Source organism: Drosophila yakuba, chromosome 3L (genome assembly GCF_016746365.2).
Source record: "Drosophila yakuba strain Tai18E2 chromosome 3L, Prin_Dyak_Tai18E2_2.1, whole genome shotgun sequence".
Taxonomy (NCBI): Eukaryota; Metazoa; Arthropoda; class Insecta; order Diptera; family Drosophilidae; genus Drosophila; species Drosophila yakuba.
This window is the reverse complement of record NC_052529.2, coordinates 5,238,528-5,265,442: the sequence shown is the minus strand read 5'-3', so window position 1 is coordinate 5,265,442 and position 26,915 is coordinate 5,238,528. Positions and strand designations below refer to the sequence as shown.

The 26,915-nt window shown below is 41.5% G+C and overlaps 4 protein-coding genes across 10 annotated transcripts in view; 2 read left to right on the top strand and 2 right to left on the bottom strand.

Moving 5' to 3' along the window:
• The window catches only part of LOC6533001 (contactin-associated protein-like 2), a 64,611-nt gene extending 60,498 nt beyond the window's left edge, over positions 1–4,113 (top strand). For 3 of the 4 annotated variants that reach the window (XM_039373863.2, XM_039373860.2, XM_015194277.2), the window contains exon 21: positions 3,542–4,113. In XM_039373863.2, the coding sequence (XP_039229797.1) occupies positions 3,542–3,904 (363 nt within the window). In that variant the 3' untranslated portion in view covers positions 3,905–4,113. Of the gene's footprint in view, positions 1–3,385; positions 3,509–3,541 lie in introns of those variants that run through there. The other variant, XM_039373864.1, reaches the window with a different exon arrangement.
• Positions 4,114–4,282: 169 nt separating this feature from the next.
• On the bottom strand, positions 4,283–7,072 carry LOC6532996 (histone deacetylase HDAC1). The gene is made up of 4 exons (XM_002093695.3): positions 6,816–7,072; positions 6,269–6,381; positions 4,909–6,154; positions 4,283–4,841 (listed from the first exon to the last, which is right to left on the bottom strand). The coding sequence occupies exons 1-4, from the start codon at positions 6,856–6,858 to the stop codon at positions 4,678–4,680; spliced, it is 1,566 nt and encodes a 521-aa protein (XP_002093731.1). The 5' UTR covers positions 6,859–7,072; the 3' UTR covers positions 4,283–4,677.
• A 607-nt stretch (positions 7,073–7,679) lies between these two features.
• LOC6532993 (tyrosine-protein kinase Src64B) overlaps positions 7,680–26,915 on the top strand; it is a 32,647-nt gene continuing 13,411 nt past the window's right edge. The window contains exons 1-3 of one of the 4 annotated variants that reach the window (XM_015194273.3): positions 7,680–7,911; positions 8,508–8,634; positions 21,126–21,156. The gene's annotated coding sequence lies outside the window, so the exon portion shown is untranslated. Of the gene's footprint in view, positions 7,912–8,442; positions 8,635–21,125; positions 21,157–26,915 lie in introns of all 4 variants that reach the window. The other 3 variants (XM_039373865.2, XM_015194274.3, XM_002093692.4) reach the window with 3 other exon arrangements.
• On the bottom strand, positions 9,109–12,972 carry LOC6532995 (nucleoporin Ndc1). Its single transcript, XM_002093694.4, has one exon. It carries the CDS (start codon positions 12,531–12,533, stop codon positions 10,758–10,760), a length of 1,776 nt encoding a protein of 591 aa, XP_002093730.1. The 5' UTR covers positions 12,534–12,972; the 3' UTR covers positions 9,109–10,757.

The following is a 26,915-nucleotide window of genomic DNA, read 5'->3' as shown; positions in this document are numbered from 1 at the left end:
GCACGAATTACACTTTATTGAACAGCAGCAGCAGCAGCATCAGCAGCAGGAGCCAGGAGCTAGGAGAAAGGATGGGAGGACCAAGGACGAAGGACGAAGGACAATGGCGACGAGAGTGGAGCTCATCTAAAGCGAAGCGAAAAACAAAGCAGGACACCAAAGGAGTACGAAGGGTTGCCGCCGCTCCGCAGCTGTGCATTTTTCGCAATTTGCCACAATTTTATTTTATGGACACTGCCAAATAGTTGCACAAAACTAAACTCATTTTTATATTTCTTAAACTTTGACGGGTTAAATGTACATCTTTAAAGGTGTTGAACAAGTATTTAAAAAATATGAATAAGCTATTCAGAACAATAAATTAATTACAATGTAAGACTAGGAATACTTTGATAAGGAATGTTCCATTTTATTTAACGTTTAGCTTGTAAATACCGAAGTTTTCTTTTCAAAGTTTCCATGTATAGAATTAAAATATAATTTAAAATTTTTCGTAGAACTCAGGAAAGCCTAGTTTTAACTTCAGAAAAGAGAAATAGAAAAAGGCGTTAATTTTCTTATATTTTGCCAGCTAGCTCTAATTATTACTTTTTTGCCAACTTTTTGTGTGTCTAGCAGTTTGTTTGTTTCCATTGGTTTCCAGTGGCGAATCTGCGGCGTTTCATTTTTCGTGCATTTTCATTAAACTTTCACAGCATGCATTATTCATGTTCTACAACAATTGCCATGGTCCAGCAGCGGAACATTTGGTAAATGGAAAAAAATTTCCACTTCGCAGTTCACAGTGCCTAATGAGAAGCCATCAGGAGCAACATCATCTTTCGCTGCCACTCGAAACTTTTACAATAATTTCAACATATGCGCCGCGCTTTCTTGACAAATTAACTCAAGTGCGCAATGAAGTGTTTATTGTGCTGGAAAAACTTTTTTCTGCCGCCATGCTGAGCTCAAGGCGTGGTCACGAAAAAATCAGGACATACGCAAGGATATACCCATGTTTGGATACTTTTTTCCACCAATTGAGTGACTAGAGATGGTATTCTTCATTAATAAAAAGCTAAAACACAATACAATAATAACATAAATAATATATGGAATTCAAGACTGAAGAAACAAAAAATCTATAAATAGGCTAACATTTTCTTTAATTTTTAAACCAAATATTTAATATCCAATTTGTTCATTTATAACTCTAATTAATATAGTATAAACTTTAAAACTGCTTATAAAGTAGCTATAATGCCACCACTGAAATCACTGGCTGAACGTAATCGTCATGGTGGCTTAAAGCAATTTGTTATTAATTTCCGCGTTGAAAAGTTGGAAAAAAAACAAACTTTTTCTTTCCTTTGTTTCGGCTGTTCGCTTTTCCCTATATTTTCCCCGAACTTTCCATCTCTTTTCGTCTCACTGCCCCAGTGTCTCAATGCCACTTGGCATTCATTTAATGCGAAAAGTTATTGTCGTTTTTCGTTCTTGTTGTTGTTGTTGTTTTTGTTGTTGGTGCTTGTGTGTTGCCACATTAAAACATGGCCCATAATGGTTAACAAGGCATTTGCTTGTTGACCATCGACCAAATGACCGGCAAAACTTGTGCTTACATTGTTCAACATGTGTAATAAATATATTTCCACTGCCACCCTTCCAAAATGCGATGTGATTGTATGGATAAATGTGCATATATTTATGTGCACCATAGACGCAGTTAATACTTAAAGAAAAAAAATATTAACTACATATTATTATAAGCATTAATAATATTTATCACATATTTCAAGAATAACAATTTTTATTCTCATGATGTTTAGTATGTTTTAAATAGTATGTAAATAGTCTAAATACTGTTTAATAATAATACAAATTTTTCTTTAAATATTTCCCAAAAAAAGACACATTTTTCCGCGTGCGGCAGGTCATAAATTGGAATTTTCCACCTTTGTGTGATGACTTGGCAAAGTACGTAATACAAACATATTCGAAAAGCATGCGCCGCGACGTATGCAATGAAAAATGTGGGGAAACAACAATGTTAATATGGCTGCCAAAGGATCCCTCCTCCGCCCCCACCCCAAAGGGGGCGTGGCAGGTCCAGGGGCTAAGGAAGTGTGTCAGTGTCAGTGTTGTGCTGGATGAAAGTGCAAGTTTTGCTTATTGTTTCCAACGCTGCCACTGCTCCAGTGCCTCCAGTAACCTTCGGCCAAGAACAATAAAAGTGCTGGAAAATGCAACTGAAATGCGTCCCATGGAAATGCGAAATGGAAAAGTATGAAAAGCGCAAGTGGCAGGGAAAAAATAAAATTTTTAATGCTTCATCGTATAATGTACTTTTTTCGTAGAGAGTTGAGCAGGTCTGCAATCTACTTAGTGTCACCTAACACCATTAGTTTTGCATAATTTTTTTTTTTCATTTAAATACTAGTTTGATAGTAGTAGTTTGATTACAGTTTGCTTAGGTTGTATTTTAGTTAGTTCTATTAAAATTACTTATTATTTTTCGGTTAGGATATTTCGCAGGCCTATCTGCTAGCTTTTGGCCAACTTCCTCCATTGGGAGCATGCAAATGCATCGCTGTCGCCGGGCCAAAACATTCGCACTTGACTGAAACGCGTTGGCCGCCTTTCTTGTAGTTGATTTTCGGCTGATGCTGACGCTGCCACGCCCCTAGATCCGGCGCAATATAGGGGGGCGGAATCGGGAACATGAGTTGTGGAGCTGCCATGCAAAGTCCCGTGAAGTGACTGGCGGGTTTCGTGTAACCAAGACACTATCCGGACTCCTGACGTGGCGCCTTTTGTTGGCCGGAGCCTTGGGGCGGGCTTATGGGGCAGCAAAATGGATTTTGGACGGAGCTCGCCAGCCAGAATACACTTGATGCACACACAAGGCGTGCACTTAGAGAAAAATATATACATTAATGTTTTGCATAATAGATTTCTAGTGGCTTGAACACGCAGCTTGATTATTGATTTTACTATAGAAATATGCTATTTAAATAAACTGTCACATTAATCTAGCTTTAATCTGACTATTTAAACTAGTTAAATGTTTATAAACGTATGCTTTGTCTTTTTGCATATCAAGTCAATAAAATAAAAAGAGGTTTCTTTCATAAAGTCACTTAAATTTTAAGGTGTACACCTTCATGTCAGTTCAGTGCATTTATTAACAACATAATCACGGCAGGTGCCAAAATCTCTGAATAAACTTTTGCCCGTAGAAAATGCAGCTTGAATAACCGTCTCATGCCCCCCTCGCTATCTTCTTCTATCTATCTTTCAAAGCCTTTAAATAATTATAAAACTTTATCTCTTCTCTGGACACACGCAAACATGAACCTCTCACCACCACCATGTCCATGTCCATTGAACGTCACTTTGACTAAAGCCAAATAGAATTAAACCCTGAAAAATATTTGATCTAAATTCCTGACTTCCTACCCGCCGCCCACCGCCCCCTTCGCTTTTTTCCCGACACACGCCAACCCGAATCCTGCAACCCATCCAACGTCCTGATGCCATTTTCATGCCCAATCTCCCCCAGAAAGCGCAGCAGCGGCAGCCACAGGAACACAAATCCCGCCACAAAGCGCCCGATGACACAGAGGCTCCAAAGCAGCAGCAGCAGCAGCAGCACTCCTTTGATGTAGCCACAAATGCCAATGGGTCCACCCTGCCCACGAAACGGGCGCCACCAAATCCGGAGGCGCCGAGTGGGAAACCCCCATTGGTGCCAAAGCGACAGCATCACTCGAAAGCGACACACCCACCAGCACCACCACCACTTTTCCTGGAAAACTCACTGCTGCAGCGCCAGTTCGCGAATCCAATTAGTTACTTGGGTGGACCGCGACTGCAGCCGCGCAGTAATCGCACCAGCATCGACTCGATATTATCGCTGGATTAGCACCGCAGCCAGTTTCCAGCATTCCGCCCACGCCACCCCGTGGAAAACCTCGCAGACTAGTCACAAACTGTCAACTGGTGGGCGGGAAAACCGCCCAGTGGATCCTTTTACCCAATGCCACAACGTCCTCAACTTAGGAACTTCAAGTTAGAAACTTACGAAATTGTTAGCTGGTCCTACTTAAAATACAAATAAATTGTTACAAATAATTATTTTGTTTTTTTAGTAACGAAAGAAACCGAAATGTAAAAAGGTAAGTATTTTTGTCATTTAAATATGTCTTTAAAATTATTTACTATTTACTAAATAGTACAAGAATAATTAAAACAATAGTTCTAAAGGAATGAATTATTAGCTGCCCAATTAAAACTCAAGCCCTTTCGTATTTATAAATATTTTTATTTGATTAAATTAGCTTCTGCGTGATTCGCCACATTGGATCGCCTGTATGAATGCATTTACTTTTTTTGCTTAGCTTATACACATGCGATCTGCACAGATTGACTTAATATTAAATTGTAGTTAAGCCTACGATGAGTTTAAGTTCCGCCCACTGATTTACTGATTTATCCCCCTGGGGATTATCCCCACTTCAAAAAGGTGACGATCGCAGGGGGGAGCGTTGTGAAGGGGGCGGTTATAAAAAGCCCTGGCCATGGCTAGGGGGCGTGTTGGGTGGTGGGCGCGAGGATAAGATGACGCTAGGTGAAATCCGGCGGCTTGTACTTCGGCGGTCGCTTAATTGGCTTCTATAACCAATTGCGGCCGCCACGTCAAATGTTGTTCTCCTTGGCGCCCTTGGCCCCGGCACCGGAACCTGAACCCGATCCGGATCCGGCATTAGCTGTCGCTCCGGCGTCGTTATCGCTCTTGTTGTTACTGTTGTTGTTGCTATTCGTATTGGACGCCGTCGACTCCTCGCCATCAGCGCCATCGCCTGAAAACGACATAACGATCTAGTAAGTATGGTTTTAATAAAACTTTAGTGATTTAAAATCACTCACCCTTTTCCTTTTCGTCCTTGATCTCGCTGGACGTCTCTGAGGATGCCTTGTTGCTGTTGGTGTCCTTGTCCAGACGCGGTCGCTTCCGCTGACCCTTGTACGTGCGGTTATCCCTGCGACCGCCCTCGCCCTCATCCTCCGAATCGGAGTACTCATTCTCGGGCACAATGCGCTTGTCCTTGTCGCTCTGCGGCAGGCGATCGTCCTTGTCGACCTTGTCCTCGTCGTCGGACTCATCATTGATGGCGTCCTCGGGTATCGCCTGGATTTGAACGCCCGGAGCGTGTGGCAGCATGCGCAGGTTCTCGAACAGACGATTCTTGATCTTCTCCAGGTACTCCGAGGTATTCTGATTCGTCATGTTGCTGGGGCTAATGTGCAGCTTGAAATCGGGACCAAAGTACTCGAAGTAATCGTTGTAGGGCAGTTCGTTGGCTATATCCACGGCCAGGGCCACGGAGGTCTCATAGGTCCAGCAACGGGATACGTTACGAATGGTATAACCACCACCGCCGACCATCAGGAAGGGCAGGTTATACTTCTTCACAAACTCCACGCACTTGCCGTGTCCCTTGACGGTGAGATTGAAGCAACCTAACCGATCGCCAGTCAGCGAGTCGGCGCCACACTGCAGCACCACGGCTGCCGGCTGGAATGTCTCCATCACCTTGCTGATAATGGGCACAAAGATGCTCTCGTACGCATCATCGTCCATGCCATCACGCAGGGGTATATTCACCGCATAGTACTTGCCCTTGCCGGCGCCAATGTCTCGCAGATCGCCGGTGCCCGGGAAATACTCTCCGTACTTGTGGAAGCTCACCGTCATCACACGATCGGTGGTATAGAACGCCTCCTCCACACCATCGCCGTGATGAACGTCTATATCTATGTACAGAACACGCTGGTGGTATTTCAGCAGCTCCAAAATACCCAGCACAATATCGTTGACGTAGCAGAAGCCGGATGCCTCCGATTTCTTGGCATGATGCAGTCCACCGCCCCAATTGATGCAGATCTCCGAGGCTTGCTTATTCAGTTTTACGGCCGCGGCTACGGATCCGCCGGCGGAGAGTTGGCAAAACTCGTAGAGTCCATCAAAGACGGGACAATCCTCGCCCACATTGAAACGCTGCATCTGCTTGTTGTACTCGGACATGTTGTCCGGCCGAATGGAACGCAGGAACCGGACGTACTCGTCCGAGTGGAACTTGGTCATCTCATCGGCAGTGGCTTTATGGGGACGCTGGAATACAGAAAATCGTATTTATTTATATATAGAAAATCGTATTTAATTGTATTTCGATTTTTTCAAAATTTGTACTAAGTAGTTTTATTTTTTATTAATAAAGTAACTCACGTATATTTCCATTTTACGATACAGCCCATAGTTGAGCAGCAGGTTGTGGGTCATGCGTATGCGGTGCGGCTTCATGGGATGACCCTGGCCATAGTAGTAGTTGCCAATGTCACCTGGGGATCAAAAATCGCGATTATGAGTACCTTGGAATTGTAATTATATGCCACGCTATGCGAAATACACATTTTACGGCCACAGTCGGCGAGGCGTCTGCTGGAGAGCATCACTTTTCCCGAACGACCGCAGCGGTCGCACTTTCGCCCCGAACGAAAAGGCAGCAACAACACAAAGAAGAGGAAGAGAGACATCAGGTACATACAAGCACACGCATACAAGCGCACTGCGGTCGTATGGGAAAAGTGCGCTGTTAACCGGAACGCGCTCGTACAGTCGCCGTAAAACTTGAAATTTGCAAAAATGCTATCATCTGACGCTAAGCGGATGCGAAAAAAACACAAAGTCGGCGTGGTAGTCATAGCTGACACTTTGTAATCACAAATCGCCCGGCTAGAAGGTATTTTACTTAACATAAGAGCACAAAACTTACTGTCGTAGTAGTAACAAACGCGCTTTTTGCTGTGAGACTGCATTTTGCGGTGCTGTTGGCGGTCTTAAAACTCCTTGAAGTCGGGGTTTTCCAGTTCTTCGTCGATCGGAAGAACGCGCGGGCTCCAAAGATGTTTAACTTTGGCGCCGGTCCGACTTTTGGCACTTTATTTCCAATATAATGCCAAATTCGGAAAGGTTGAGATAAATACGCGCAAAGAAAACCGCTGCTGGTGGCCAGTGTGACCGCGGACTTTTAAAAAAAACGTATACCGCGCGGCTCCGATAAATATACCTTTAATACTAGATACATTCATATAAATGTACAAAAAATACCAAACAAATATTATAAATTAATTATTTAATAAATATATTTGATAAGTTTACGTGTAATATATGATTATCCTTTTCATACAAAGTGATAATATTGTCCTTAGTGTATAAACAATTAACAAAATGTCTAATGTGCTAATAAAAAATTTTTGAATATTTTACTGAAATTTTGAACAGAAACGACCTAGATAATATATAATTCAATCTCATATTCGAATGAAATGTCAAGTAAATTTTTTTAAAATATCGCTGCAGCAACTTTAGCGGATAATAGCGGTGTCATGAAAAACATTATTAATCATCGAAAGTGATGAATAAACTTTAAGATTTTAACAATCTATTAAATTATAAAAGATTCATAATTATTTTAAAGAATGTAACTTAAGCGCCAATACGGGGAAAAAAGGAACTATTTGGTTGCAGTCCTGGATATATCGCTAAAATCGATTAATCGATAGGAAGCAGTGCTGAAATCGAACCTTCCCCATCGCCAGAGAGTGTATTCCCTCTCTCTCAGAGCATACACTATCTCGCTCTAAAATCCACCGCAGTTTCCCACGATTTTCCTTCTCACTCTAAAATACACCGTTGAACGACTCGGACGCGATTTTCCAGCGCGGGTGATTTTCCTCCTCGGTCGGCGTTTTTCGGCGGCTTCTTATCGACAAACAATAGTGCTCAAGTACACCGAGATTTTGTAGTGTTTTGGAGTTGCAGCATAAAGGGCGATTGCTAATTGAAAAAAATTAATAAAACTGCGACGCGTAAGTTACCAACTCCCCCATGTGCGAGTGTGTGTGTGTGCCTTGTGTGTGTGTGAAAAAAGAGAAAGAAGAATGGAGTTGCAGTGGAAACACAAACACGCTCTCTCGCTCCATCTCCCTCGCACACACACACTCACTGGGCGAATGAAGAAGTGGAAAAATTAAAACCGAAGTAAAGTGACAAAGCGGAGTGGCCAATAATGCAAGAAAAAAACATATGAAGCCCGCAGTAAACATTTGAAACAAAATTAATATATTTCATATGCGGCTAAAATATCCTGCGCAGCTTTTCTCTTCCCAACTTTTCTCTTTTTCCCGGAAGAGCCTTTTTCTATCCCTTTTCCCCTCGCAGACCAACGCCTCTCCTCCGCAGCTTTCTGTTACTTTTTGTTAACTTCTGTCTCTCGGTTTTCCTACTTTATTTCTCTCTGTTGTTGTTGCTGTGCCCGCAGGATATTTAAGACCTTTTTTGCTGGCGTTTAATTATAGTTTTCATTCCACTCTCTTTCCCGCATCTCTTTTTCCAATTAGCGCCGAAGTTCAGCGCAAAGTAAAAAGCAAAAATTTAGTATTTGTTGTTTTTATTTGGCCCGCAGACCGTGCATTAAAAACAACAACGTTAACTACAGTGGCAGGCGTAACTGTAAAGTCCGCTTTGCTTGTGATAGCCAATAAAGAGAATCGGAATCCGCAGCAAAGTTTTGATTTATTCTAATTAAAAAGGTAAGTGCGATATAAAACCGGATTATAGCTCCTTTTCATTCGCACCTCCTTGGCACGAAGTGCCGTTAGGAAGAGAAGCCAATGAACGCAAATAAGTAAACACAAAAACTAAAAAAAAAGAGTGCGAGATTTGCTCTCCCGCTGCATTTCTATCTATGCTTCTGTGGCTGATAATGTTTACAGTGAATACTCGGATGAAAAAATTAATGAAAAAGTATGATGTTTAACTAAATGATTTTAGAGTCTTGTTGTTTGTTGTACTGCGATTCATACTATCCATACATTTAAATTCGTTTTTGGCAGCGACGAAGTTTCCAATTGGAGTAAGGTCGGAGTTGCTTTTAGATAACTTAGTTCTAATAAATCATAAACTTTGTATTTGCAATGTATTTGTTTCACTATATCGAGTGTCTACCGTATTTAGTTATTCGTTGCTCCGGCTGCTGTAAAAAGTCAAAGAGCATTTGTTGTTGCTGCTATTGTAATTGCCTCCAATTTGTGGAGAGTCATGGGATGATGATTGAATGGGGGAGGGGAAGGGAGACGGAAAAGAAGAAGCTGAAGAGCAGCAGGCGTCGGCGCAGCAGCTGCTCCTTCTCTCTCTCCCTCTCGCTCTCTCTATCTGGTTTATCCCTTGTGCGCTATTTTCGGCATTTTGTGCTTATTTATTTACCTTTTGGTGGCTTGTTTATTAACCCCTCCTTTTCCCTCCTACTCTGGATCGCTCCATGTGCTTTGAAGTTTAAGCCACAAAATTTGTTTTTATTTTTTTTTCTTATATTTGTAGCTTATCTGTTGCAGTAAAGTTTCGCCCTCACTCCAAAAATAAAAACCCCTTCAATTAACATTGCTGCCGTCTGTTTTCTGTCTCTGCTACTTCCTTTCTTTTTCCCTTAGTTTTCTCTCCTTTTTTTTCTCCTTTTACTTTTTGTGGCCAGCCGCTGATAAAGACCGCAAATAGTTTGTCTGTCCCTTAAATTTTTTCAGTACAGTGACTATCGCCTAAATGTAACCAAAAAACAGGAAACTAAATTTCTGCATAAGTGTAACAGAAGGTGTATTTTAAGATCAGAGACATTTCATTCCTGAATGCGTTTCTTTGTCAGAACTCGATTTGATTCTCAGGATGGGAGCTCATTTAAACACTTAAAATTATGTATGTTTTAACGTACTAACATTTTTTCCAAAAACATTTGAGTCCGCAAATGATATCTGATTGTGACCTTTATCTTAGCCGTTCATCACTGTACAGATTTATGGTCGCTTCTTCTGGAGTCTGTTGCTCTTTAACCCTTAATTGGTGAGTGGGGGTTTTCAATGGAGATCCATTTGAGTGCAACTGGGCAATTATGCTTTTTGGCCTCTGCCCGCTCTTGAGCCCCCGTCCCTTTCCCTCGCCGCTTTAGTGCCCCCTCGTCTTTGACCCCTGCTAAATCATTGCAAAATGGCAATCGCAAAATGCTCTCAAACAGTTAATCTGCTTAGCTCGCCTAACGGCAAACTTGTTGAGATCTTTTCATTTCTCTATTTTGCTCGCAGTTCACTTGCTGTTGTTGTTCTTCGAATTTCCCATTTTGCACACAAAGCGTTTTACATGATACGGACGACCACAAAGGGAAAAGGCATTCGAAAAGCGGAGAGGGGTGGGGGAGTATGGGGATAACACAGCGTGGGAGGTGCAATAAGGAGAATCCAAACGAATAAAAAGTAGTCAAAGCAACAGAAGTGGAGACGGAAGAAGCGGCACAAGTAGAAAACTCAATTGTTCATCGCTCTCTTTTAGCTCCTCCTTTGTTCCTTTCCCTGCCAGCTGTGCGTGTATGTGTGCGTGTTTGGCCACTTAGCCAGCAAACAATGCACACAGCAGCAGCGTTTTATTGATAAGAATTGAATAGGAAAAGAGCAGAGAGAAGAGTGGAAAGAGGAGCGGAGAGGGCGAGGAAAAGTGGAAAGTGCGTGGCAAGTGCGACAAAAAAGAATTAATGTAGAGATGATTGCCTGAGTGGAGAGAATTTAAAGTGGATTTTCCCCGTTATTGTCAGAACAATATTTTTGAGCATTTCAACTTTATTCAATAAAATAAGCAAAAGAAACCAATTTAAAAATGCAAAAAGTAAACAAACTCAGGGTAGCAACTCCATTCTCCTTCTAAACGTATCTCTTAACTTATAGTCATCGATAATGAGGTCCAAATGCGGGCCAAAGGTAAACAGAATTTTGTATATACAGCGGTTTATGGCCATCATAAAATGATCATGGCTGGAGCATAGTTTTCCCCGCACCTGCATTTCCTTAGCCGCGATCAGCTTTTCCTCCACCTTCAATAAATACACCACAATGCGTTCCAGATCGTTCTGAATGTAGTAGAATTTGTCTTCCTTCAAGTATCTTACGCACATGGTGACAAGTCCTTGAAGGATCCAAACTAGAGGTTCTCCACACCGCAGCTCATGATTGAGATTGGCCAGAGGATCTAGTTCGTACAGAAAGCTATAGTACTGCGGAACAACTGGCAATATATCCCATAAAGCATTCCGGCAGCTCTGGATCCTATCATAGAGGTATATCCTCAGGTTACAGAAACACCAAGTTTTCTGCGGTGGCTGACAACTTGGAAAACATCGACATGTAGCACAAAGACGTCGTGGCGGAGGAGTTGGTTTCACCAACGAACGAATTCCTGGCTTCTTGGGGTTCTTGTTCTTCAGCAAATGGCTGACCTTAATGCGCGGAGCTGGCTCCAAACAGGACTCCATCCTGGCCAGAAATCGATCTAGCATTCCCATTATAACGTCGCGTACCTCATTCCAATATCGATTTCTTTGGCCAAATTGTTTTTCAAATAGTTTATTGCACAAGCTGCCCGACATGGCGGCATAAAAATCACGGGCTGCCAACAATTGAAAGCCATAGATTTCCGCAGTGTCCAGTGCCATGGCTATTGGTAATGAAAGGTTATAGCGCTGCGCATTAATGGGCATCGGTTTCATTCGCATGATGCAGATAAAATATTGAAAGCGCTCCCATATCAGATTGAATAGACTGATATCTATATACTCGTGCAGGTCTCTTAAATCGCAAATCAGTGATAGTGGGCGCTGCATTATCAGGCCATAAAGTTCCCGAACTATATGCAATTTGGCCAGGATCAAGGTGGCTAGCAACCAAGCTTGGAAAAGTCTTTGGGGTTGCGTTATAATAACAAAACATCCAGTGCTTACTCCGCCTAATTCAGTAGTATCTAGTAAACCCATGGTTGGCCAATAGATCAGAGCAAATAATATAGTTGGAACGAAAGCCGCTTTAGCAGAACTCTTAAAGTGGTGACACCAGATTTGAAGCAGACACTCCATCATATTCAAATGCACGATGGGCAATGGGAATCTTCGCAGAGATCTCTCATGGCTCTTATGATAATAGGAAATCCCACAAAAGCAGCCAAACGTCATGAGGTAATACCAGGACCCTCCCAGCAAGTAATTCCCATTGTTCAAGTCCACAAAGGATGCATAAAGCCAGCTGCTAGCAATGGTTGTAGAAAGTATCGATGAAATTAGCCAAAACCTTATAGGGAACTCATAAGATATCCTCAATAGATTGTATCTGAAGCATCGGGGAGTGACATAATGTATGTGGCATAATACCAAGCCAAACCCCATCGTGCTCAATCGTATGAGAATCAATAGTACCGAGGAATACACCGAAAACAGAGTCCATCCCAGGATTTCAGTTAGGGAATCCAATGGACGTCTCAACTCAAACAAATTGACTGATACGAAAATCGTCAGCATCTGATAATCCAGCCATGAGCAGAGCAATGTGGCAAATAGAAATCGATATAGCAGTATCTTCTTGATCTTACGTGGAAGCCACAGATAATATGGGGGCAACAACCCCATCGATATTTTTGCGTATAAAATCGTTTGATTTGATTTGGTGACTAGTTGATTCTATGCTCCTCGCCTGCTGAGCTGCAACTTGTAACCTTCTTTCCGTCAGTTTACTGTCTCAATTGACATAGTTCCCAAGTCGGTTGACCTGGTCATCAATCTATTTAATGGGCTCCCGTTGACCCAACTTACGCCCATTGTGGACCCCTGCTTGGTTCCTTTTTCGCAAAAGTTCAAAAGTTTTTATGCCAATTTAAACTTTTTCTTTCTGACTACGCTTACAAGGGGTAGTGTGACTATAGCTTCGATCTAGTAACAACAGAAGGAAAGAGTAAACTGTATCCCAACTGATTAAAAACATAAAATAAATCTGTAGCAACAAAATATTACCTCTTGGAAGAGAATATTCTAATAATATGGTAAAATGTTATCTTTTACCATAAATATAACCCAGTATTTCCAGCGTCAATTCCCCTGAGAAACATTTTTCAGCATAGCTGTTGCTCACTTTTTAATTTTTTTTGCCATTCAGGTGACAAGTCAGCCAGGACTAAGTGCATCTAAAAATAAAGTTGTTGCCGCTGCAGGCACAACATTGCATTTCGCAATTGTTTTTATTCAGCGAGCGCCACTTTATTGGAGCTCAGCCACCTGACGGGGGGATAAATGGAGGTGGGGAAGCTGCAGCTTCCAGCTAAAGTTCTAATTTATGTCGCTAAGTTTTTGCCTGCGAAAGAAAAGTTTGCAGTCACATTTAATGGTCAAAGCTGCAGGCGCAATTTCCACCAGGGCGAGGAGCGTATTTCGAACGGGAACTGGACATGGAAATGGACATGGGGCATGGACATGGACATGGCAGAGGATGTTGCTCCGTCCCCCTTTGTTTTTTTTCTTTTGTTTGGCTTGCTGTTTGCCATTTCGGCCTGTGTGTGTGACCGCCTAACCCAAAAGCTGGCCAGGAGTGGAGCGAGGTCCGGGGCCAATTAGATTTATGGGATTAGCACAGGTCGTTGGCTATAAAACACTCGCATGCTTGCAGCGGGGCGAAATCAACGTGAAAATCGAGTCCATGTGGATGAGGATGAGGATCCACTCGGAAACACACACCCATTGGCAAATGGAACCTGAAACGATGGGATATGTGTGAACACTAAACAAAATTTGTAGCTTTATTCTATGGGAATTTCCTTAAGGTTTTTATTTCTGTTTTGTCTTTAGAAAAGTAAAGATGTAAATACGAAATTAAAATTGGCTCTTGTTTATTGCAAAGGCCAAAATAAATTAAAATAAGAAATGGCTTTGTTAACAAGTAATTTTTTCAAGTGATGAATGAAATTGCACACAATCGGAGTATAATTAGCAAAAATTAAAAGGAGTTTCGTGCAATATTTTCTCTGTGGACACTGCAAACATTTGCATTGCTGTGTCCTGTTGAGCACGTCCATCTGTCTCGCTCTCTGCCCATATATCTCTCCCTATCTGTCTGCAGGCAGCTCCTGTGTGAGCCAACTCCCCAACAATCACACACACACTCCCCACTTCACCGCTTACCTTCGCCGAACATCCGGTGGGCAACAAAACATTGTTTCATCCCATAAACCGCCGCCAACTTTTGCATCGGTGGTGGTTTTTTTTTTTCGCTCTCGCACTCGGCGAGCTTTGTTCCGGCCTTTTTATCCGCTTCCCCGCAGTTCCTCCTGGTGCCCGTACTACCCACCTTCCGCCCACCACCAACCCACGTCCTGTTTGCCTTGCCATTGAGCGGCCGCGATGATGACGCGTGCTCCTGGCCCATGCCCATGCCCAGAACCCAGAACCACGTACCGCCGCACACATTTCCGGACTCAGACGGACTGCTTTTGTGCCTTATGAAGGGGCATGATGATTATTACAGAATATTACAGGGTATACTATAAACATACCTAAGAGATACGCACTTTCGATGATTCTATAAAAGATGTGACAGAAAGCTACATATCTGAAGAGGCTTTTTTGATACAATGTATACAGTACATCAAATCCCGAATCTACCACATAGTTCTATTAGAATCTATACCAGATCACAGCTTATAGTATAGTATCCCATTAATCTTAGTCAATGTGAGCATGACCTAAGGAAGGGTATTCCAAACTTCGTCACCCGAACTGAATCATATTCACTTCTTGTCCCTGAGTTCGATTGTGTGAGCTTTGGTGGTTGTTGCTCTTCCTATTTCAGCTGCTGTGGCCCTGTTGTGTTGGCTAGTTTTCGATTTTATCGATTTTCATAAAGCTGCTTTCATGGGCGGCAGGCATTCAGTGGCAGAAAGTTTTCGGCTCTGTTACTCCAATTAGAGCACATAAACCATGGAACACAGCCGTGCAACAAAAACGCTCAGGCGCACAAACGGAGGTGAGCAATTTGGCTGCTCTGCTGACCAGTTGAAGCCAAACATTTCTGGCATTCCAATCGCATTTTTCATTGACTTCGCTTCAGCGACAGCCAAAGGGGAGATTTCTGCTGTTCGGCTTCATAAATTGAGTTTTTACTTTTTCCACCGACCGAAATATTCCTTTGTCGATGCATCCGACTGAGAAATAAATTTCTCTAGGTATTTATTCCGTTTTTGATGGCACTCTTCTGCAGCCATAAACGAACTAATTCGGTTGGCATTCTGCATGCATTATTTTATTGAACACGAGGTCAAAAGTTCAATACAGTCACAAACAATAAATAATCTTTGTCCAGATAGGGTAAACGACACTTAAAAGACTCGTTTGATAAGTCACTTATTACGATAAATAGTGATTAATTCATAACCAGATATATGAATGAAACAAAGTGCTCATTAACTATAGTTATATTCTTCTTAACTCGCTTAACTATAAATCCCCAAAGAAGTAATATATAATCCCTGCGGCTCAATTAATCCACTCGGTCAGTGGAGCACTTTTAATGAGTGCCACTCACGTAGAAGAAACTGCAGCTGCAACTGAAACTCGACCCAATTCGAAGGCCCAAGCAAGTCATCCAAACTTATGGGATGACACTAAAATAAGAGCTCTGCTTTGCGACTTAGTAAAAACTTTTTAATTACAAGGATCAGGACAATAAAAGTTTATGAGGCGAAAAGTCCTGTCTCCATGAGCTGCTACTTTTCCCCTCCCACTCCCCTTTTTTTTTCTGGCAAATAAACACCAGAAGCGTGGTAAAAACTAATAAAACTGAGCTCAACTCTCGGGAAATGTTAAAAAAACTGAGAAAATCGAGCTGAAGTTGAACGTTTAATGTGTGCGGCCAAAACTTGTCTAATCCCTTCAAAGCGAAATTGCAGAGATAGTCAATAAATAGAGAAAAAATGAGACTGTTGCGCATATATTGGATCTTTTGGCACAAAGTTTTGTAAATATTTTCTCGGACGAGCCAAAGGTCCTGGGAACTTTGGCTATTGCCAGTGACAGGGCAACGAAATGGCAAATCGATTCCCCAAATGCAATCTCTGTCTATCTGGTGGAGCTAATATTCAAATGAAATTTCGGTGCATTGAACCCGCATCAGCCCAGCAGTACAAGGTGTGAATTTGCCAGGCATCCAAGGAGCAGGAGCAGAAGCCAGGATGTGAATTGGTCGGCGGCAGGAAGGAGCTCCGGGCCACCAGCCAGATAAATATAAACACGAAAGTGGAGCACAGGCAGCGCTGTAGCCGCAATAACTGTCTTGGGAGATACAAATGCCCCCGAAGCGCACGAAAGTGCACTGATATAAGAGCAAATTACCTAAACTTAATTTGGGAATAAAGATGTTGAATAACGCTTTCAATTTCTTAGTTCTAGCTTCTTGATATCTCAAAAATATATTGATTATCTTTATATTTTCCATATATATTTATTTATAATCATTATTAAGATGTATTTTGTGCAGTGTAGTCAGTAAAGCAGAGTGTGGAAGCTGAGTAAATTCGATGCAAAGGCATTTCCAGAATGACAGCGAATAAAGCAAATGCTCGGGATTCCAGCAACCCTTCATCCAACCCTATTTCCCACTATCCTAACCCCCACTGCCCTGGTAATTCCCCAAACGCACGGGAAACTTGACAACTTCACATTGCTGTGAGGTCTTAGACAAACTCTTTGCACACGCTTACACACAGAGATTCCTCACTCAAAACCCTCAAATGAAATTAAAAAGTTTAACTTCAAACTTGGAAGGGGGAGGGGGGCGAACAACCCCTAACTCACATTCTCACTTGTGCCTAGCAACTCTTCATTTTCCTCATGAAGTTCTAGAGATTTTTACTTGGGCTCATAAGACATTAGCCAGCTACTTTGAGGGCAGGAAGTTCCTTTGACTTTGGAGATGTTGTATGTGTGGGATAGTTGGAGATGCCCGTTGGATGGAACAATGTTTGTAATTAGTCACAACTGCCACAAATCTTTAGAAACATAGTTGTGCAAAACAGGGTCATAAGAGCGGCTTTACAGAACCATGAGATGAGAAAGATACCAGTTGTGTAATTAGGGTGCAATTAATAATCTTAAGGAACACCCAGGTGTGTAATCCTCTAGATAAACACTTTTTAAGTCAGTTGTTAAGATAGTCATTTTTTCTTGTATAACGTTGACAAAGTTTATTCCATTGTGCTAGAATTTTTGGCCAAATACATTTTTCTTTAGTTGGCGATACTTGTGAAACATATTTGTTATTATAGCGCCTGAACTAAATGCTGCTCAGCCATTCATAAAGTTCTCTGCTTATTCAAGTTTGCTTATTTGAGTATTTGTTCCAACACGTGAATTCCTTGTGACAAGTACGTGATAAATTCGTTGTAGCCTCATCAGGCAAACAAGCGCGACATGAACATAGTTTAAGTCTGACGGGTCTTGAGCTCCACAAAAGCGCTTTTAGAGGAGAAAATTGAGGAGGGGATGGGGGGTTAGTGCTCCTTTTCCAAACAACTACAAATTTTCATAGCATATTTCATGCTGACTTCAGTTGGCATGAGAGCGCCACACAAAACGGTGGTGATAGAAAAAAAAAAAACAACAAAAATGGAAAACGACAAACAAAAGAAACGGATTTGTTTTGCTTTGATAGTTCCCATGACAAAGTTTTGATAAACTAAAATGCTTTGATCAAGTTTTTAGCACTTCGCTGAAAATTGCTGTGCTCAACTATTTTTTTATGACAATAGTTTGAAGCTAAGAAACTAAATTGTTCACTAAAGCGAGCATAAAAACAAATTGCATTCTCAGACTAAGAAATAAATAAAGCGAAGTGAGCTAAATACATATCAATATATATATACTTTTTTGTTTTTAGAGATTGTGGAAGATGTCTAAGTTTTTATGCAGTATAGACATTAATCTCATTTTTTCTTAGAATCAAATGTGTCTTTTTTTTCTAATTGTTTAAGAGTTCAATGCTGAGATACTTAGACATTTTTTATTGCCATTACAACTGCAGGAATCTAGAACAGAATTTTTTGTGCCGTACTTCCAATGATGAAGTAGTAATTTGTCTCCACTTTTAAGCTTGACTCGAGTTATTTCCTAGCAACTGCCTCAATTGAATGACTGTCCAAACGACTGACAAAATGTCACGCTGCGATTGTGCCGATAGCGAAATCTCGTTCTCATTCTCATTTTCAATTCGGAGGGTGGGCAGAGTTTTCAATGCCCCCCGCTATCTCAGGGATTTTTCCCCCATTTTCCTGCTGCATTGCGCCGGAGCTTTTGTCTCAAGTGCATTGCAGTTGGAATTGTGTCTAGAGTGGGCTGCACTTGTCGCAAAAAAGCGGCAAAAGTTGGTGTTTTTTTTTTTTAGCTTCAATAGAGAGAACAGAATCCAAACCTGAAACTGAACTCAAGTGAACTGGAATTAAATGAATGGAAGCCCAGTACGCTACCCAAACGCTTCTGCAATGCAATGCACTTTGCTGATTATTATTGCAGTTTGCTGTTTTTTGGTTTGGTTTTTTTTTTTGTTTACTGGGCTACGTGACGCAGCTGTAATCAATTTGACATAGATTTTTTAAATCAATAAATGGGTTTGTCACGAGCCGGGGTTAAAGTGGGCTTTGACCAGGGCTTAAGGGCCATTCGATTTCCTCCTCAATTAACAAACACTGGGGATGCAATAAAAGCTTCTATCTACCATGTTTGCTTACCAAGCAAGCACTTCAAATAGACAAACAAACAAATATTTATATCTCAAATAGTTCGTTTTATCGTTTCCCAAACATTTAGATTCAATTCGGGATTTCGTTGCCGGCATTTCTTGAATTGTTTTCGTAAATTGCTATTTATTTTCGCTGTGAGGATAATTTTCAAATACATAATTCTTTCGTGTGGTCTTTTGGAAAATATTTTCCCACATTTGCATCAAATGTACAAGGCAGCTGTGCTGCCGGAAAATTGTTCACATGTCCATATTGCATGTTCGAGTGCCGCTGCCGCCGCTTTTTGCCACCGTGCCACATAAATTGCATTTTTAGCTAGGCCAAAACATGTTGCTTTCGTTGTTTATGGGGATTGAATTCGTTGCTTTTTTGGGGTGGGGTACGTCTACAACCAAAATGTAGGGAACTTGCAACCGAAAAAGTACTTCAAGATTAATTATTAACCTATGGTGCAACTCCCTAATCAAATTTTGTTATTAATTGGAGTTGGTTTAATGAAATTCCACTCAGTTTTCAAGCTTGCCATGTTTTGACGTCAGCGTATTACTTTGACGTCAAATTCATGACGAATAGCCTTGTTCTGAGAATTTATTTTGCTCGTAAGTAAATACCTTCATAAAGTTATTCGCCGTGTTTATTTACCCTCCTGATAAATGACAACATTGCAAATATATTTTGCTTGATTTCCGATTCGATTCAAGTGGAATTTGAAATTCTGTGCTCGTTCCAAAGGAGTTTCTTTATTTTTCTAGTGCACAACCGCGCTTTTACTATTTACTACTTTTTTGCCGCCATATAACAACTCTCTCGAGACGCTCTTATCTGGTCAGCACTTGAGTTTTGTTTTGATTTCATTTGCGGGTTTACTTTGAAATGATGCAGTCAGGAATGTTTGGACTGAAAATGATAAATCTATTTAAAGATGCCTGTCTATCACAGCTATCAGAATAGGTCCTAAACTTCTGCTTTTCAATATATGTTCGTTTTAAGGGTTTTGGTTATGTTAATGATGCATTATCTTTGTGTGTGTTCTTTGAATTTTTGGAGATGTGCTAAAAGTCATTGGCCTAGAAAAAATCCAATAAAATCGCCGTCCATCATTTGTTCTCGTTTACTCCCTGCTGTTTGTTCAAATTTTGTTCCACGCTATCTTCAAGTGCCCGATCTAAAATAAACACGAGAAGTGTGTGCACGACCCTCGCTGCTTCAACGCTTTTTATTTTGTGGGGCGTACACTTCTCAAAACGCAAAAAGAGAAGAGATACAAAGAAAACGAGGAACAGCTGGTGAAGACCAAGTCGAGAGTAGAAAACCCAGCTGACTGACGGAAACCGAAAGTGATACATCTGCTTCTCTAACGACCCGACTTGCTTTATAGGGTCAGGCGCCCCTCATGCTGGAAATATCCTTAGAAAATGCCTCGAGGCGCAATCCACACACATCCTGAGACGTTTCGGGTTTTTGCGTTGACTTTGGCAAGCAGGTCACGTGAGCATTTCACCATTTTAGCATTTCAGCAAACGAACAGAATAAAAACGACAAGGCAGGCGAGCTGGCAAAGGGAAATCCTAGAAATTCGTAGGGGTGGTCGTCCTGCAAATGTGATTGCTCGCAAAAGGAAATGGGGGGCGTAGTCTTCTGGCCAGCCTTCCCTCTCATATCATGAAATACAGAACAAATTTCCTAGATTTTTTTCGCTCCGTTTTAGCGCCTTTTCTTGGCAATTGTTTCAACGTGTTTGAAATAATTCAAGCCGCGCCGAACCAGCCAAAAAGCTCAGGGTCTGGGGCCCTCTTTTGTTTTGGGCTTGTTTTGCTTTGGGTCTTTTGTGTTTACGCATATTCGGCTGATGCATATAAAAATGAAGTTTCTACGGGTTTATAAATACGAACGAATACTCTTATACATACAAACATGAAAATCAATATTTGCGCCGCGTCGTCGTCACCATTAGTCAGTGTTGCGTTCTTTTGATACCCCTTACTTATATTATTGTGGGGGATTTATATAAGGATATGCATAAGTGCAAAAAATATAACAACTTTTCTGTTATTGCACTGGTGAATTTAATTGATTTGCAATTGATGATTGTAAATCTGGAGAAAGCATATTAAGCCTAAATAGTATTTGTATTTCACTGGGTATACTTTAGTTGATATTTATCTGTCTACTGGTTTATTATTACATTTATTCCTCCTTTATTTGTATTTTCTGTTTGCCCCGAAAGCAGTCTGTCAGTCAGAATAAAAAAAAAAACCGAGTCAGACAGCAGCAGCTGATAAGCCGCCATGCGGATGTGAAAATGTGCATGGATGGAGGGATAGTAGTAAATCTATTTACTTGCATATGGGAATATATACAAAAATATATGTTTTATGTACAATATACAGTGCCCAATTCTCACGATAATTGACGAAATCCGTATCTCTCTTTTTCATTTCAGGTTGCGATAACCAACTTTGACCGAATCAAAGGTGAGCAGAACACGGAATACTTTTTGTAGGATTTTTTTTTTTGGTGGTGAGGGGTTTTCTCTTTTGAGACTGCCAAGTTTTTGTCACATGGCCGCGGGCGATTTTGAACTTGTTCCACTTTGGCAGCGGGAATTTGTGGGGGCAGCTTTATCTTTGCATTCATCTGTATATCGGGCCATTCTTTGGCCCAACTTCTCCTATTCTGCTCCTAACGCCCAGATAAAACGCGAAATATTCTTTTTTTTTTTGGCCCACAGTATTTTCCTTCTTTTTTTTTTTTTTTGTTTCAAGCCAGCTGTGTGCTCAATTCAAAAATAGAAAAAGAGCAAAAAACCTGATGGAGCTAGAGATGCTGGAATATAACAGTGGATGGATACTCGAGCAGCTTGCTCCAGTTCTTGAAGTGGACTCCAAAACGAGTTTTTCGGCACTTGCCCAGCCAGCCGCCTGCCACCGCCAAACCCCGCCTCGCATACGTAAATCACTTGGGTTGAGTTAGGTCTGGTTTTCTGATAGTTGTTTAAGCGAGCGCATATAAAGAACCAGAGAACGAGATCCATAGGCCTAATACCAAGGTTTTTCCAGCAAGTATACTCTTTATGACCGCATAAAATCCGTTATTATATCTTTGACATGTTCGTGGCTGGCAATAAATTTCTATGCATATCCACACATCTGCGGCTAATTGACCAATCTGAAGTAACGATTTCGTTCGAGGCTGAAAGAGAATCGTAAAAATAAATCAGTAAAGCTATATATTTTAAAAGTTCATAGCTTCAGGAATGTACATTTAGGAGCACAGTAGAAAATAAAGTTGAATAGAGTTCGCTTTAGGCATATTACCATTATTCTGTGACTTTTATTTGCAAATTGAAGACAGTGATGAACAGGAAAATCTGGAACTTTTTCCCATTCATTTTTCAAACATAAGTTTATTTACTTCTCAGTTTGGATTTTTTACGCAGTCTGTTTTTCATCGGGTCTGTCTTCTAATCGCTGGAAAACAGATTTTCTATTCCGCTGACGGATTTCGATGGATAAATTGAATTACCATGTTGTCGGTGCCACACGCAATGCAGCTGTCGGGTCCGGCTTTAGCTTTTTGTGATGAGGTGCCTGCCGCAAAGGAGGGGAAAGTCATCGATGCATTGCCAGTACCCCTTCCCTGTGCCTCACTCCATTTGGATTTCCAACGATGCATTCCTTGGATCTTTTGTTGTGCTCTGTGGATGTGTGTTCAAATCACCTGGCCACATGCTGGGCGAAGCGGCAGAAGTTGCCAACAGTCGAGGTCAATAGAATAGCATAGGACATATATTGGGTCGTCTAAAAGTCAACTGTAATCAACATTAGCAATAATTTTAATAACAGTTTAACTAATGACCTGGTACAAAAACAACGACTTGTTTCAAGTAAACGAGTAAAAATATGAATTTTATGTATTAACATTCGATGTTAACGCTCATTTTCGCTTTTAATGACCATCTATTTTGGTGACCGCCACTGTGTGGCGGTAGAGGCCTGAATGACACACGCGGCAAGTAGCCAAGCGCAACTGGCGGGCGGTTGGGTGTACGATTTGTGAGGGGCCAAGGGGACACTGGGGCAACCCTTCAATGCCGCCTAGACAAACCCTCGGCACGTCTCGAATCTCCAATTTCATGACTAATTATACGGGAACGCATGTGGCAGCGGGTAAGGCGAGAAGGTTAAGCGGCTGCCTTCTCGCCTCGTTCCCTCACGAAATTATGCGGATTATATGTGTGTACTTTGCTGTTGCAACTTGCGATTGTGTTTGCCACCTCTGCCGATGGTTAAGGCCAGCCTTTTTGCCTTTTTACCTCTTTGGCCATTAATGAAGTTATGGAACTGACCCTCTGCTGACTTTTGGGGGTGCATGGAGGATGGTTATTTGGTTTCATGCATAAAATAGTTGCACATAAGTGCAAGCTGCAACTGCAGCATTGAAGCGATGATGAAAATTTCATGAATTTGCAACGGACCAAAGGAGCGGCGGTGTATCCTCATGCCTTGTTGGTCCAGTTATGGGATGAAATGCAATTTCGCCCTGCCAGTTTTTTGAGTGGCACATACAAACGAACACCACGTGTGCAGCACACTAATACACATTTATTTTAATAGGTGTAAAGGCCTTAAGTTTACAAAATTATGATACTCACCTCGGTTGTCCCGAGCACTGGGAGACTTTTTGGATCTAATTGTTGTGTTTTTACTCAAGACCTAACATTAACTTTAACCGGAACTTGACTTTAAACTTCTTTAAGCTTTTGAGGTCAAAACAATAATGTTATTGTAAATTAATGACTTAAAAACGGCAAGTGCTTAGATTAACTTTACCCTAAACTTATGTTTTTTGCAATTATGCATTTTGAAGGGTTATAAAGCAAGACGCAGTTTAAAATCTGCAGCACCTCTTATTTGTTCTATTCGTCACTCTGTTCTAGGTTTTTATCAGTGCAAAATCAGTTGCCTTGGCAAGCTGTTGCATAAATCAACTTCACCTGTGAACGTGAGTGTTTGTTTTTACCTGTGCCATACTACTACGGGTGCGTGTGTTTGTATTTTAGATAACTCAGCGTTAAGCGCCCGCTTGAAACTATGTCAAGCCCTCCCAAACACACACACAAACCATGACACACACACACCAGCAGCAGCACTAATGCCGGCATTAACCCACAGCTGCTGCTTCACCTGAAGAGGAAGCTTCGGATGCTGTTGGTTGCTGGTTGCCGGTGCCAGTGCCACCATCATGTGTGCTCTATAAAATATTTGTTTAAACTTGCACCACCCCCTTGCACCCCACCTTTCCCCTGGTTGCCCTGGCTGTTCAACGCCACATTTTCTGCATTTTCTGGTGTTGATAAGCACACTTTGCTTGCGACCACTTGAGGCAGCGCGACGGGTAATCACAACTTAAATGAGTAGTTTAATTTTGTTCAAGTGCAGCGCTAGACATTCTTCGCACAAGAAGGGGCCAAACCGTTAACAGGCCAAGATCACTTAAACAAATCTATTTACTTTCCATTACACCCCAAAACTTTGAAATCGCTCTTTGTTTCTTTAGAACAATCAGTTTTGGAAACACACGTTTAAGTTTTTCTGTATTCTTCATCGTTAACATTTTTAGAATATTTTTCCCAGTGTTTGCCATGGGTAAACGTATCTTTGATGTATTTCTCCCCCCATCTACGGTGAAGATATAGAGTCAGAGACCTGCTTTATGACCAGGCCGAGTGGCAAGTTGCGTTCCCCGCTAGAATGGCTGTTTATTGTATTCCTCTAAATTGTTGTTTATGTCTGCATTCAGACAGCAAACTGCAACGGCGCTGGCAATGGCGATGGCAATGGCGATGCAATGGGAACTTGCAACTGCAGCAACATTAGCAGTAGTAGCAACATCAGCCAGCGACTCGTCAACAACCTGACAATTTGTGCTGTCTCCCGTCTGATGGCAAAGTGTGGCGTTGTTGTCTGTTTCAGACAGTTTGCTGTAGTGGCAGCAGCAATAAAAAGTGCTAAAAAGTTTCATGCCCCCAGACTGCATCCTGTGCCAAAGTCCTGCTCCTTCTGCCGTTGATGCTGAAGTTCCTGGTGTCCACAGAACATTTTTTTAATCTTTTAAAACTGAGCTGCATTGTTGTGCTGCGCTGTGTGCTGCTGCATTTGAAGTTGCGGAAAGAAGAGCGGAAGAATGCCGGAGAGAATGCCGCAGTCCACCCCCAAAGAACCCACTGAATCCCAGTACCCGGCTATGTCCTTGCATATTCCTCGAGCCTAATGAGAGCATTATAACTTTGTGACAAACTTTGCTGTGGCTCTGAAGCCGGGAAAGCGAGCTAAAGTACAAAAAAATAGTAGCTGCTACTGATGCTAATGAGAGAATGAGTTTTAAGGCACAAATTGTACTCATTAAAAATGAAGTACAACTCAAGTTTTGTGTGCATCTCTGTAGAACGGACAGCAATCTTCCTTGGACGGACACAACTCGGAATTTACAATAAAATAATACCATCAGCAAAAACAAACTTGTCTTCTCTCGCAATAAATCTATTTAAGAACGTAAATCATCTTGAATGTTTTATATGATTTTTAAAAATTAAAGCGAATTTCAAGTTAGTTTAAGGGCAGTCTCAGTTAGTTAAAGAATTTGTTTTGTTTTGTTTATATTTTTTCCTTTCCTCATATTTTGCTTACCATTCTGCTTTTCCCTCGTTTCATTCATAATTTCTGTCGCATATGTAACTGCGGGGGTTGCTTGGAGTGTCGCAGGATGTACCTGATATGTCCCTGGGGTTGCTGAAATGTGAAGGTGGGTGTTATGAGGAGGTTGAGTTGGATGTCATAAGAAGGTGGGGGCGGTTGAAACAGAAACAGAACTTTGTCGCGTTGTCAAGCCTTTGTGGCTGTTTTCTATTTATGTTACGTTATGTTACTGCTACCTGACTGGGACTCCCTGACTTTTCCCACCATGTCTGATGTCTGGCTGGGTGTATATACACCTCCCACTTAGGCATTTCCTTCAGCATTTTACCACCACCCCACAGAATGTCTGCTCACGTACATAGAAATGACATCAGTGGCAGCCTGAGGCTCAGACTGCATCGTTGAGTAGGAAATTAAATACTTCATTCGGATGTTTGGGGAAATTTCCGTTTTTGCCTCTCCTTTCCAGCTGAAAAGTCAGTTAAAATTTGCCTGCGCTGCGTTCAAATATTCATACTCGATGCAAAGCAATTTGTATGGTTATTTAAATTGCATATTTGGCAAAATTCCTGCAAATTTATGACCCAACAGAGACTTTCACTATTTGGTTTTACTATCTGCCATTTCGTTTCTCCGACTCTCAACCAACCCCCCTTATTTTTTTTATTATCGCCCATTCAATTAGTCTGGCTCTAATGACATTTAGCCCGGCTCCCATGATAATCCCCCCATGGTCAGCTTCGGTTTCCACTGCTGCACTTTTGCCCCAATTTCCCTTGGTTGCCTGCCACCCTCCCCTGTTTTTCCACATTTCCGCCCCACACTTTGCGTTGCACTGCGCCAAAAATGCAATGGAAGCGATATAAAAGGCAACAAGGCATTGCAGCCTCATTTCGGCTTTCCTTTCCCTCTCAGTTTTTGTACAGGGTATCAGGAATGTGAGGTATGCTGTGTTAGGCGAACTTCATGATTTGAAGAAAAAGTGGCGATGCGGTAATTGGAATAATTGAATAATTAGATTCTTATATTATTTTTTAACAATTATCAGTTTCTACTTTACAAATAAACAACCTAGCTTTCAAGTATTTTATTTGCTACTAGGTATATCATAGTCTAACCACCCGAATACATAGTTTAATTTTTTATTTTTTCGGACACCCTTTTGTTGCCTGTTCAGTTGTTGCGTGTAACACTTTTGCAGCTCCCCATCTCCGCCCGCCCCTCGCAACAAATGTCACACGAATGTGGAGCACGTCATGTGTTTATGCATGCAAATGCAGCAAACACGTTCAGAAAAAAAAGGCAGAAAAGAAAAGGATGTCTCTTTCTCCGATTCTCGATCGCGATTGTTGCCCACATGCCGAGTTGTATAAGAAGATTTTCGATGCCGAGGGGGTGCGACATTACATTTTGGGTAATTTGTCTTGTTGACTTAAATGTGCGATACGTTCTACCATATGTTGTCGACTTGCGACTAGCGATGGTAGAAAATGTGTTCACATGTTTCAAACGAACATGAAAAATCGGAGGATTTA